The sequence below is a fragment of the Amblyomma americanum genome, chromosome 8, assembly GCF_052857255.1.
Source record: "Amblyomma americanum isolate KBUSLIRL-KWMA chromosome 8, ASM5285725v1, whole genome shotgun sequence".
Classification (NCBI taxonomy): Eukaryota; Metazoa; Arthropoda; class Arachnida; order Ixodida; family Ixodidae; genus Amblyomma; species Amblyomma americanum.
In genome coordinates, this window is record NC_135504.1 from 158,194,784 (window position 1) to 158,208,924 (window position 14,141).

General features: G+C 46.0%; 1 protein-coding gene across 1 annotated transcript; it reads left to right on the forward strand.

Moving 5' to 3' along the window:
* The first annotated feature begins 6,248 nt into the window (after positions 1 to 6,248).
* On the forward strand, positions 6,249 to 8,004 carry LOC144102128 (uncharacterized). The gene is made up of 2 exons (XM_077635427.1): positions 6,249 to 6,606; positions 6,972 to 8,004. Exons 1-2 carry the CDS (start codon positions 6,249 to 6,251, stop codon positions 7,850 to 7,852), a joined length of 1,239 nt encoding a protein of 412 aa, XP_077491553.1. The 3' UTR covers positions 7,853 to 8,004.
* The last annotated feature ends 6,137 nt before the right edge of the window (positions 8,005 to 14,141 follow it).

A 14,141-nucleotide genomic window follows, 5' to 3' on the forward strand; every position in this document is an offset into this window, starting at 1 on the left:
TCTTTGGGCGTTGAAAAAAATTTCATTGTCTGCAAACCAGCGCATTGCATTGTGAATGTCATTTTGCAACAAACTAGAGGCCATTTTGCCAGTAACGCTGTGTCATCAGCATATTGAAACATTAAATATTCGGAAATAGCCAAAGGGAAGTCACTCACAAAAACATTACACAGCAATGAAGATAAAATTGACCCGATAGGTACACCTGCATTGAGCGACAATTTACAACTACAAACGCCCTCATCATAGGTAGCGACCACATGATAACGATTGCTGAGGTAGTCTCCAAGAATGTGATAAAAATTCTCACAAAATCCTGAGAAATACAGCACGCTTAAAAAGATTTGATGGTTCAGGGAATCAAATGCTTTCTCTACATCTAAGAACAGAGCACGCGTGACAAGATTTTGATCAAACACTGAAAACAGTTCATCCGAAAATTCCTCAAGAAGGGCAACAGTACCGCGCCCAGAGACAAAGCCAAACTGGCGATCATTCAGGACAAAAAATTTGTTGATAGTAATAATTATAAAAACTTATTTACAAATCAACAAATACAATTACAGAAACCAGGCTCTCCTAAGTCATCATTGTGGCTTGCCACGCGAAGCCTCTCAGTCAGCATTAAGACTCGGCCGCAAAATTGACTATTTTTTGGGAAAGAAAAGAAAGAAGTCAATAAAGAAACCGAACAGATTGCATGTAATACAATACAAAAAAACAGGAAGAAACCAAAAAGTTTCACAATGGCACAGAAATCGAAGTAGACAACAAACTTACTCTAACTGAAATTTCTTGAGTTCTATGAAAATATCACGTATAGACTCACAGGAATTAATTTCAAGGGGAATAGCATTGAATATTTCTGGAATAAAATAAGCTCGAGTATATTTGCCAAATCTGGTCCGTGTGTGAGGAACTGAAAATACAAGCACATGAAGGGAAGGCCGGGTAAGCTCAGTGTGGACTTTAAATGTATCGCTCCAGAAATGTTCGAGTACCACGGTATGAACAAAAAGTAATCGATAATTGGGCAGCCCTAGCATCTGAAAAATGTTCACATTTTCCGGAGTTCACACATCCTAAATAACACTTTTTAACGTGCATTTTAATATTCTATTTACACGTTGATGCCAGATACCAGAACAATGAACAAAAGTTGTGATTCTCTACCTGAGTACACTGTAGGTTAATGAATGAACCAATAGGTGTAACCATCTTAATACGGTACATAAACAGACGACTTTACGAAGTTTTGCTGATACGTTGGATAAATGATTAGAAAAAAAATAACGGAATCAAACCAAATGCCCGAACACTTCACAGAATCCGAAAACTGTACTGGAGGGCAAGAGAAGTTCATACATGAGGCTGTGTGTAGATAAAGGGAACAAGAAAATGACACACTCTTAAGTGGGCTGCGGAAGCAAACGAACCTTGATTTAGAATGAATAATATCATTTGATTTCATATCAAACCACTCCATTAATTTTCTGACGTCAGTTTGAAGCATTGAAAATGCGTTGGAAAAATTCACGTAATTAGCGACAATTTCAGTATCATCTGCATATTGAAATAGTTTGCACAAGTAGGTAGCACATTACACTTGTCCTTAACGTACACAATAAAAAGTGAGCGAGACAATATAGAACCTTGGGGAACCCCAGCCTTGATGAAAGCGCGGGAGCCGCAGATGTTTGAAATGGAAACAAGCTGGGAACAACCTGTAAGGCAATTATGCAACAACCACAAAAAGGACCACGAAAACCTAAATTTCCGAGCTTATCTAATAATATAACAAGGTACACCACGACAAACGCTTTTTGACATCCAAAAAAAAGTGCAGATGATTTCTGTCAACAGAAGAAAACAAATGACCACTCATTTCTTCTAATAAGGCCTGAGTGCCTCTTTTTGCGATAAAACGGTACTGACAAGCAGAAAACCCCCTCGATTCAGAAATAAAGCTGTTCATTACTATGAATATGTGTTTTAGTGAAACTTTCGCTAAAGTAGGCAAGATAGAAATGGGGCGGTAATTATGCACCCATTTAGCATCGCCACCTTTAAAAAGGGGCCGCACAACTGCTGTTTGTAACCGTGTAGGAATGAATCCGCTTACAATTATCCCGTTTAGGATTTTAATAGGACTTTATTCATAGTAATATTAATATTAATAATAATGATGATAATAATAATTTATTTTTTATGTGCTACAAGGAAAGGGGCAGTCGCCAAAAGTTTTGACTGGACGGCTGCCCCTTAAATTACCGCACTTCTCATCAGATGACAACTCACGCTTGCACAAATGAATAACTATTCAGCAGAAGTGTAATATTCATCGTATCACTCTATTGTCTTCGTCAACTTCCAAACGTGCCCAATAGATCCAAACGCCGAAACCACAGTGGGCACCGAAGTGCTAAGGCACCTAATTCGCCTTTGTAGTAACCACACCATATGGACCGTAATTTGTTTTTGTGCCACTTTTTGTGTTTGCCTTTATCTTTATCTTTATTTATTTATTTCCAGAAGAAAACTGGATGGTCTCTTGGGCTAAAAGCTACACAAAAGCTTGACGAGGCCCAAGAGACCATTACAAGGCAGCAGCGTAAAGAATAGAAACATAATAGATGAATAGTACATAGGTAGACAGTAATAGGGAAATAATAAAACAGTTACTGTGACAGGTAATAATGATGTCAATCACATAAAGCTACCAGTAATGAACTGAAACCAAAATAAAACAACTGAAAAGCACATACGTGGAAACAACAAACAAAAATTAATGGATCACAACTGCACAAAACAGGAATGTAATTGTTTTTTGTTCAAGCCCACTGTGTGTCTATATTTGTTTAGTATTGTAGGGAGGTTATGGGAAAGTGACTGATATTTATAAAATGTACGAAAATGAGGAACTGCCCACGCATCAACATTTCTTGTTTGCACGCTAATATTTCGTCGCTCTAAGGATGCCAAGGACTTTAGAAGGTTAGTAACTTCAGGGGAGGAAGAGTAGATTGACTGTAATAGGCGAAATTCATACAACTTGTCTACACTTATGATATTGAATGATTCAAAGGCACCCTTTGTAGCTTCCATGGGCTCAATATTTGCTATGTAACGGATGATTTTTTTCTGTAAAACCAGGAGTTTATTTAAATTGGTTTTTGTGGTTGTGCACCAAACTAGACGGCAGTATCTAAATGAGAGTTAAACAAAGCATGATATACTTGAAGTTTTATCTTGGGTGGAAGTACAGTACGACAGCGCGATATAACTCCTGTAATCGAGGAAAGTTTTTTACGAAGGTGATCAATGTGAGCATCCCAGGTTAGATGTGAGGAAAAATGTACACCTAATATTTTATGGTTGTCAACGATTTGTACTAGAAAGTCGTGTGGAACGAGGGCGTCAATGACTGCAGCTGATTCTCTCCAAAATTTAGTTGCAATTTATTGATAAAATAACAATGGAAGGAAAAGGTATTGTTAGCCGCGGCATCTGCCATCGAAACATGAAGCACCTGAGCTGTGACTAGCGGGAATGGAAGGGCAGGGAGAGGGAGAGAAAGGGGAGAGCGACCGCAAGAAAGGATAGCGGTGGGGTTAATGTACACTATGTACAAATACAGAACAAGAAATAAATGTGGGCTGCTGCGCCGCGCTTGATAGGAGTACTTGGTGCGCGGGCTTGCAAACTGCTTGGTGGGGGTACTGTATCGGGCTTGCGTGATAACACGATAACAATGTGCCTGACATGCGCAGTGCGTAAACCGCGCTATCACGAAGGCTATATATATCAATGCCCTGCAATAAACTTGGGTCTTCTTGTTCTGGCCTTCATGCTGTCGAGTGCCGTCATTGCGAACTGATACATGGTGTCAGAAGTGGCCAGTTGGGCAGGGCGTAACTCGGAGCGCCATGGACCTGCTGAAGCCCCCGGAACCTTTGCAGCTCTCCGGTAACCTGTCGCAGAATTGGAAGCGGTTTCAGCAAAAACTGGAACTCTTCATCAAGGCGACCACGCCAAAGGACGACCCAAGAAGCGGAGCAGCGAAAGCTGCACTCCTGTTGAGCGTTGCCGGAGACGAAGCACTTGACGTCTTCAACACCTTTACGTTTGGTGAGCAGGAATACAAGGAAGATTACGACACCCTGGTCCGGAAGTTTGAAGCATACTGTGCCGAGGTAAGCAATGAAGTGCATGAGCGGTATGTTTTTCGCTCGAGAAAACAAGACGACGGAGAGCCATTCGAAAGATTTATTAGAGACCTCAAGAAGCAAGCAGCGCAATGCAACTTCGAAGGACTGCACGATTCAATGATCAGGGATCAGATCGTCTTTGGGACGAATAATTCCAAACTGCGTGAAAAAATGCTGCGGGAAAAGGGCTTACCGTTGTTAAAGGCTGAAGAAATGTGCAGGGTAGCGGAATCAGTGGCACAAAGAAATCAGGTCTGGGCCAGGCCCGGTGACAGCATTGACTCCGTCTCTCGCAGTAGGGCATCGTGCCACCGCTGCGTAGACCGGCAAGAGACCAGCGCAGTAAACGGTAGTTCGTACCGGCGCAAGAAATGCAACCGACGGCACGAGCCGAGGCAGTGTCCTGCTTACGGAAAAAGATGCAACACTTGTCGAAAGCTGCATCACTTTGCGATTTGTTGTCCGGCCAGGGCGGTCGTCAATGAAGTCGGCGCACAGTTCGATGATGAGTTTGATGTTCTTGACGTCTGCATCGACAGCTGCATTACTGGTGATTGGACTGTCGAAGCCAAAGTTGGGAGTCGTAAAGCATTATTCAAGGTGGATACCGGAGCACATGCAAGCCTCTTACCATTTTCGATATACCGCAAGTTGAAAACTGCCGAACTGAATCCTACGAGCTCTGTGCTGCGAGCATACAATTGAGGCATCATCACCAACTTCGGAACAACAGTCCAAAAAATAACCGTTTGAGATGCTGCACCTACAGTGAAATTCTACGTGGTGAAAAATGGACGTCGTGCAATACTGGGGCTTCACGCATGCGAAGCTCTAGGCCTTGTGTAGCGCACAGTGGACACTGTCAGCACTTCTGCTGAGTACGAAGCGATCAAGCACTTCAGGCACGTCTTTGAGGGTCTAGGATGCCTAAAGCAACCATAAACCATGGTACTACAGCCAGATGCTACCCCAGTCGTCCAGCAGCGCGGCGGGTGCCCCTGTCTTTGCGCCAACCGCTTCGCGACGAGCTTCAAAGAATGGAGAGAGCTGGTATCATCACAAAAGAAGATGAACCTACCGACTGGGTAAGCCCTTTGGTTTTGGTCAAAAAGAAAGAAGGCAGTCTTAGGGTGTGCATGGACCCGAGAAGGATCAATGAGCATATAAAGAGGCAACACTACCAGCTTCCCAGGCGAGAAGATATTGAAGCAGAATTGACCGGCGCTTGCTACTTTAGTTGCCTAGATGCAAACTCTGGATTTCACCAGATACCCCTCGACGACGCAACATCAAAAATTTTCACTTTTGCCACTCCTTTCGGTCGATACCGTTACTTGCGCCGGCCGTTTGGCATTTCATCGGCACCGGAAGTTTTTCACAATGCTGAGTCAGATGTTGGACGGGCTGCCAGGAGTTCACGTGTATATCGACGACATTTTGGTGTGGGGCACTACACGTCAAGAGCATGATGAACGGCTAGTAGCAGTTCTGAAAGCTGCCGAAACAGCAGGATTGACACTAAACGCCGAAAAATGCAAGTTCGGTTTAACAGAGGTGCATTTTCTGGGTGAGGTTATCGGACAAAAAGGAATTTCCCCGAACCCGAAGCTGGTGCGCAATCTGTTGGAAATGCCAACACCAAAAAGCAAAACCGATCTACAGCGCATGTTAGGAGTGATCAATTACTTCGGAAAATACGTGCCGGTGTTGTGAGAACGAACAGCGATGCTGCGAGCGCTTATCAAACCGCAAGTCGAGTTCGAATGGACCGAAAACCACGCGAAGGAATGGAAATGCATCACTCAGGCACTTGAGACATCACCCTTGCTAGCAATATTTGACACCAAAAAGAAAACAAAAATAACTTGCGATGCGTCCAAGAACGGCGTCGGAGCGGCGCTTTTACAGTGTCACGTGGTCACTGGCGACCGGTGGCATATGCTTCACGAGTCTTAACACCACCGGAGCAGCGTTACGCGCAAATTGAAAAGGAGACGCTGGGCATTCTGTTCGGCTGCGAGAAGTTTCATCAGTTTGTGTATGGACAGACGGTCATTATCGAGACCGACCACAAGCCACTTCTGTCAATCGCTGCTAAAGGAATTTGTGACATGCCCCCACGATTGCAGAGATTTTTTTTTAAGACTTCTCAGATATGACTATGTTCTGCAGTACGTTCCAGGGAAGTACCTGGTCTTGGCAGACATGCTCTCACGATCGACTACACCCGGGGGTGTCGACAATGCTGGTGCCACAGACGACGTCGAAGTTCACGCACTACAGCTCCTCAACGGCATGGTCACGGTATCAACGCAGCAAAAACTGGCAAAGGAAACTGCTCGTGACTGCTACTTGCAGACTGTCGTCAGCAACTTATCAGCAGGAAAACCAATTCAAGGTGAGCTGAAGCCGTTTTCATCTGAACTGTCTGTAATCAACGGAATTCTGTTCAAAGGAACAAAAGCTGTCATACCGAGAAGCATGAGACAAGAAATGCTAACAAGAAATCATGCCGGCCACCTTGGCTTAAACAAATGCAAAGAAAGAGCAAGACTTCTCGTTTTTGGCCAGGCTTGAACAACGACATCGCAGTGCTTCTCCAAAACTGTTCTACATGCAGAAAGTTCGCGTACCAGCAAGCCAAAGAACCGCTGATAATGCGCCCGGTGCCGCAGTGTGCGTGGTACAGGGTCGGAGCGGACATCTTTTGTTTTGGGGCAAACTCTTACGTTGTCGTATATGATGCTCTTTCCAACTTCCCAGATGTCGAGAGGCTTCCAGACACAAGTGCAAGAAGTGTTGTTGCGGCTCTCAGTGCTATGTTTGCTCGATACGGCATTCCTATCGAACTGTGCACTGATAATGGACCACAGTTTTCAAGCCAAGAGTTCGCAGCCTTCGCTAAAGAGTATGGTTTTGCGCACGTCACGTCTAGCCCACACTACCCGCAGTCTAACGGCCTTGCCGAAAAAGGTGTGCAAATTGTCAAGCGGATAATGAAGAAAACTCAAGACGCACGACACGACTTCTGGCTAGGCCTTCTGGCCTACCGATCAACGCCACTGATTAATGGTCAATCCCCTGGCGAGCTTCTTCAAGGCAGGCGCCTTCGATCTAATCTCCCCGATTTTGGCGGTATCAAGACTATCGAAGTCAAGAAGCACCGCCAGACGCCCAAAGGACAGCCGTTGCTTCAACTAGGTAAAGGTGACGTCGTCAGGCTGCGAGACAAAACTTGGTCACAGAAAGGAAAGGTGGTTGGGAAAGCTGCCCCGAGGTCCTACCAAGTTGTAACTGAAAGTCGTCGTGTTCTTCGGCGCAACAGGCGACACCTGCTTCATTCCAGCGAGCAGTATGCGGAAACAAGTGACGATGACACCGACGACGACTGCGCAGACGAAGCTGACCCAAATGCGTGGAACAGTCCAGGGAGTGTGACACCGGAGCCTTCTGGCACTACAAGTGCAGCACCCCAGCAGCCTCCGGGGCTCTGTGACCAACATCTAGCCCACGGTGCCACGCCTTCGGCTTCGATTACCCATTCAGAGCAACCCACAAGTGTCATCAGTCTGAGGAGGTCGACTCGTACCGTGAAGTCTCCCCAACGTCTTCGTTATGACGCTGCTTTCAATCAGTTATCATGAACTTGAACCACTGTCTTGTGCTAACCTTGGAAGGATGTATCGGGCTTGCGTGATAACACGATAACAATGTGCCTGACATGCGCAGTGCGTAAACCGCGCTATCACGAAGGCTATATATATCAATGCCCTGCAATAAACTTGGGTCTTCTTGTTCTGGCCTTCATGCTGTCGAGTGCCGTCATTGCGAACTGATACAGGGACGGCCGGCCGCCGCCCACGCGATGTCTTCCGCGCCGGCACAGATGTCATTTTTGGGAGAAGCTGTTTGTCCGCTTGTGGAGTGATCCTCCGCCATGACGGACACATTAGCGATTGTATGTTTTTATGACAACCGGGCGGTAAGGATGTGTTCATTTATAAGACGTTTCCGGGCCGGTTTGGCAGACGCGTCAACTTCGCCGTTCTTACGCGTCGGAAGTAAAAAACAGCGAACTTATGACGTAACCATGGCCTGCGCACGGCAACTCGATGAAAAGTAAAAGGAAGAAAAAAAATCCGCGGTCAAAGGTGCAGCAGGAGCCACGCCTTGTCTTTACTGTCCTTTTCTCCCTTTTCCGCCTCACACCCCGCAACCAGCCGCCTTCGTAGCTCTTGAAAATAACGCCAATTTTTACCTAACTATCCACCAGCTCACATCCTTCTTCGTGCTTCGCATTATCGCCCTTCTCCATTCGTCATCCATTTAAGGCTGCGAATCGTTTGTCTTGTTGTCATAGGCTTTGCGGGCGGAACCACTGTCCGAAGGGCACGATGAAATTAAAGCAAGTTTTCGTCTAAGCAGGTTCCGAATTCTTGCTTATTTAGACTGCCCTTGCACCATTAAAACTCAACCATAAAAGAAAACATTCCGAAGAAATGTACGCCCAAATTCGAGTAAGGAGACGCCAGGAGCAGAAACATGTATGCAACCCGCAAGCAAAAGGCGTCAGCGAAACCTTGGCCAGTATTCCCATAAAGGAAATGGGGCAAACTGCACACAAGCCGGACATCTTTATCGGACGCTTCCTCCACCGTCCCAAAGACATGCAATCGTAAAGAAAAGGTGCAAGGCCTGGTACGCAAAACCCCTGCTTTGAGTGCTTGCCGTCGTAGGTCGGAGGCACCCACAAGAAGACGGAAAGGGCGGAGGACCACAAAACTTACGTCAAACAAATGAGAAGAGAGCGAAGCGCAGTGGCCAAGCACTTCCAGGCATGTCACCACAAGATTGACTGCGACAGAAAAATTACCCGCGTTTACAAGCCTGCGACCGCAGCGCATCGCACCAACTTCTTAGCTCATTGGTTCTTGTAAACGACGATAATGCGCTAGGAAAGCGCGTTGAATCAGTGCGCTAGACAGGGGTAGATCGAGAATGGAAAGTTGACCTCAGCGGTGAATGGTAACATGTTTGGTGGTGTCCCTCCCGTTCTCTGTCATTCCTATACAATACCCCTCCGCCCCCCTTCCCCAGCCGTATACAAAAGCAGACTTCTCTCAAGATGGGTTGGCTGGACCCCTCTGCCGCATGCTATGGGCGAAGAGACCGTCCCGCCAAACTTAATGCCGTACGTGTAAATAGTAGCGCATCGACTCTGGGAGATATGCTAGGAAATGCGATGCGCTATTGTCGCATTCATGTAAACGAGGCTGTTCTGCTGAAGACAGGGACAAACTGCGCAGAAGTCTTCTACTTGAGTTTTGACGCAAGAGAATGTCAATTGTTCTCTGGGAACCGCCCCTTCTTCTTACATCCATGGTTTATGAGCCTGCAATCGACAATGTGTGGTTTTAAAGAAGCCTCTGCGACTCGCCCGCAGTCGCACCTTGAAGAAGTAGTTGTAATTGTTTATTGACAAAAAATACAAAAAAAGAACCATAGCTGCGGTGGGCGAATTAATGTCACAGGGAGAGGATAGCGAGAAGTGCGCAAGGGAGCGACCGAGATAAAAAGCGGGGAGGCTTGCACACCACATACAAAATACAAAAAGCAAAAACCTCGTGCCGCTGGCGAGCTAGTGCCTAGACGCTGTTGCACGCATTTAAAACATGTCTTAATTCACTGCATATTCAAGGCCGCGTGCCCGTAACGTCCTGTTGCTAATGAATCACGCGAACGGCACATCGCAGTAGTAGCAGCGGTGCGGCGAGCAGCACCTGCCGCTTTGAAGTAGAAAGAGAGGAAGTTTTCCGACGTCGTATTATCCTAAAAAACTCATTTGGTCGATGTTCATTTCTCACTTAAATTCAAATCATAATCCACATTTCACTAGATCTGACTCAGGATCGCTGCTTCGGGTAAAGGCGTAGTTTCCTGCCGAGCAAGTGGCAAACTTGTCTGAATAGTTCACTACATGCCGTTCTATAAAGAATTCTTTATCTCTTCATAGTATACATACGCTTTTCACATGATTGCGGAAATTAGCAGGAATTACTGCGTTAATAAAGCTCTTAGCGAAGGCGAACGATATGAATTGTTACACTGGAGAAATTACCTTATGCGCACAGTGAGTTAGTGAGACAAGGATGAAACGCAGCACCAGATTTACCACCTAGAATCCTACAGCACTTTCATTCAATGCAATTCAAGTTTATTTCCATCCGTACATGTACAGATGAGAGGAGCACAGATAAAATCCAAACCAATTCGTCTGGACTGCACCTGTACATTTTACAGAGAGTGCAGATGTACAGTCGCTTCAACGCAGCGATGCTGCATTTTGTCCACATCGCCGAAACATTCGAAGAGCTGACTGCTATTGAGCGTTAAAATGCAGCGATTAATACGCCATTTTAATATCTCTAGTGCACAATGCAAGTAACAATAATCCACAAGTATCGTTACAACTATATACGAGTATCGCTGAGTGACCTCAAAGTATAAGCGTCCTGGAATTACGTGGTGTACTGCTTCGACACAAATATATGAAAGTTGCATTGCTTGCATTGCTTGCATATATTGCATTGCTTTGTATTGTTAATGCGCACTCAATGCCACTATCACTCGTGCCCATGTAGTCACTGTATGCGCTTGCAATAATAAATACACCTGTCAACCAAGTGTCTGCTTATAGTCTTCTCTAAATTCCCATATAGGGCGTGTTTTCTTGTAGCGGCCCATGTTTGTGTCCTCACTACGATTGGGGCACTTCTGATACACGCGCGCATTCATGCGGCATGACTCAACGTCCCCAGAGCGACCAACACAAGCATGGACGTGCGCATAGCCAAACACACCGAGAGAGGGTGCCACGCGTTTCTTGCCGATGTTGAGGATGCATATATATATATATATATATATATATATATATATATATATATATATATATATATATATATATATATATATATATATATATATATATATATATATATATATATATATATATATATATATATATATATATATATATCCGAATCATAGCTGCAGCGGCGGCATTCGGAAACTGACGATAGCCGGCGCAAAATCCCGGGAGCTGCTTTCACTGCCTACCGCGACGCGTGCCCGCACTTCATTGCCGGCTCCAAGTGCCCAGAAATCATTTCCCGGAATGCGAAACACTGGTCACATATGGTCGTAACTTGCCCCAATCGGAGCCTCCAGCCTTCCCAAGCAGCAGTCCACAGGAAGAAGCCGTTCGAGTGCGCCGCTCGAGATTCGACGGGCGCACATGATGTTCACCTGCACGTTCTTGCGTTCATTGGTAACGGTAAGCTCGACTAATTTTAGAGCACCAAAGGAGTGGATGTCGGCATTGATTGTTCAGAGTAGATGCGGAGCCATGCTTTATAGACCTCTGAGAGCGTGTTTTGAAAGTGAGCACGAAAACGTGCAACCCTTTTTCGAGATGGAGCCAATCAACAAGCAAACGGTTAAAACAGTGTGTTCGGTTTTGCCGGCGTGCCACTGTGGAACAGCTTCGACGAGAATAGCAATTTTAAAATCTAAACACACATATGAATGTCACTTACAAAAAAAACTGAATTTTTAATTGAATGAGACACCTAAAGGTACCATTAAATCTCAGACATAGATTACACAGTATAGATTATGGGGTTTAACGTACCAAAGCGCCACGGACAGTAGACTAAGACCTGTGGTTACTTAACGTACATTGGCATTGCTCTGTACACGGGCCTATAGCATTCCACCCGCATCGGAATGCGACTGCTGTGGCTGGGATCGAACCCACATCTTTCGGGTCAGCAGCCGAGCACCACAGCCATTTAGCCGCGGCCGCCCACATTTGTAAGAATTTTGAAGACAAGGGTGAGAATAAAACCGCCTAGCGCTCCGGTCTGTCTTAACACTGTCATAATTGTTATTACCAGCCTGACTACCCACCTGAGGGCAGCGGCCTTTTTCTGTCGGTTCAATTAAGCCTGTCCTTTGCCAACTGCGGCCACCTTATTCACGCAAACTTCTTAATCGCCTCCGCCAACATAACTTTGTGCCGCCCCCTGCAACTCTTGCGTTCTTTAGAAATCCACTGCGTTAGGCTGAATGACCAGCGGTTATCTTGCCTTCGCTACACATGCCCTGTCCAAGCCCATTTTTTCCTCTTGATTTCGACTAGGATGTCATTAACCAGCGTTTGTTCCCTCACCCACTCTGCCCGCTTCAGGTCTCTTAACGTTGCACCTATCATTTTTCTTTCTATATCACGCTGTGTTGTTGTCAACTTAATCTGAGCCCTTTTCGCTAGCCTCCAAGTTCCGTTCGTCAGCTTCCTTAGAACTGAATAATAGAACTCGCACCCAAAACGATGACGCATGGTTGACACCCCGTTTCCGCACTGATTTATACTGAAGTCACTTCAGTACAACAACCAAGGTAGCAATGTGGGTTAGTTGGTTGTACATTTGGTGGGAATAACGCGCTACGCACACACAAAAATAACAACTTGTCCTGTGTCTGTCGTTTCAGTTGTCGTATTTGTCCATAGGTAGTGCGTTATTACCTTCATTACAGCCTTCAGTTCATCCTTAATAAATGCAAGCACATAGGCAAGCCTACTTTTAAGTAGTTATTAGAGAAATTCTCGTCCACACAGCTGCAGCTTCCGTTACGAACGTTTTCTAATATTTATTATGGTGCTCATTAGCGATGAGTAAATAAATTTAGGTTTCAGGACTGAGTGTACTCAATCGTTGCCTTTTTGCCCTGAACTATTACTGCTACTGTAATGCGGACTTCAGTCCCAGGGCTTTTTGCCGAAACGCTCAGCCGTTAGTTCTGTTGCTCTGAGGCGTTTCTCCAGCTTCTCTTTGTCGTCAACTCACTGCAGTCGCGTTCCCTGACGCCGGTCTACACCATTACAATACCTCGCTGCCTAAAATGAGTGCTCTTGACGACTTACTTGGCAGAAAGAACGAGCGCGTCATAGTAAGTTTCAGGTGATCAACGCGGACAGTTTCGCGGCCGCGGTGACGCGACGGACTCGGCAATATAGTTCAGTGGGGATGTTTTTAAGCAACACGGTAAAGGCCGTGGTAACGGGAAAGAAGCTCGTGGATAAATCAGGAGTGGTGGAGGGGACCCAGAGCCAAGCAAGAGAGTCAGTGGATATGATCGGACAGCGTCGGTGGGTTTCCGGTTGTGATTTTAGTGCCACTGGTGCAGAGAGTTGAACAAGCCGGCAAGGGCGCACTCTTCGCCGTGCCACGGCCGGTCTCTAGGGGAGCGTGCGCATTCTCTTTGGGCCCCTGCAAGAGGGGCAGTCGCGACCTACCGCCACATCTCTCCGGGGGCGCTGCGAGCCAAACCTCTCCGCTCGAAAGGAGCCGCCAAAATATCACAAGCATAACGCAAGCGTCACACCCAAGCCGCCTACGTACACCAAGCCTGAATAAGCAGCAGACGCAGGCGTAGCTGGAAGATCTGCTCGCAGAGCTTTTAGTTCTTCAACTGCATCTTGGGGAACAGAGGTTGCCGCTTCTTCAGCGTCTTCACTTTGATTAATGGCTTCTTTCAGTGGCAGTGCTTTTTTCTTCTCAGTGTGGTCCAGAGCTGGTGTAACGGCTCTTGCGTCCAGCGCGTCGTTACCTCCGCGCAATTTTCTGAACAATGCCTCCATAGGATTACTGTACACGTTTCTGGTAAGAACGTAGATGACGCCTCTTCTCAGTACAAACTGAGTTACCTCCACTGCGGATTTCGTGGTGAAAAGGGCACTGTACGTTTGCTCTCTGAAGTTTCCAACACCAGTGGCGATGGAACAGTCTTGAAGTGTTCACGTAGCTGCAAAACTCAGTTTGCAGCCAGAGTAGTCGGTCATCGACTTGCGTGAAGATGGGCATTTTGCAATCA

Excerpts from the sequence above, each read along its gene's own strand:
- LOC144102128 (XM_077635427.1), top strand. The coding sequence starts at position 6,249 with ATGGACAGACGGTCATTATCGAGACCGACCACAAGCCACTTCTGTCAA. Across the intron at positions 6,607-6,971 it reads AGCAGGAAAACCAATTCAAG|ATGTCGAGAGGCTTCCAGAC; the intron begins GTGAGCTGAAGC and ends CCAACTTCCCAG.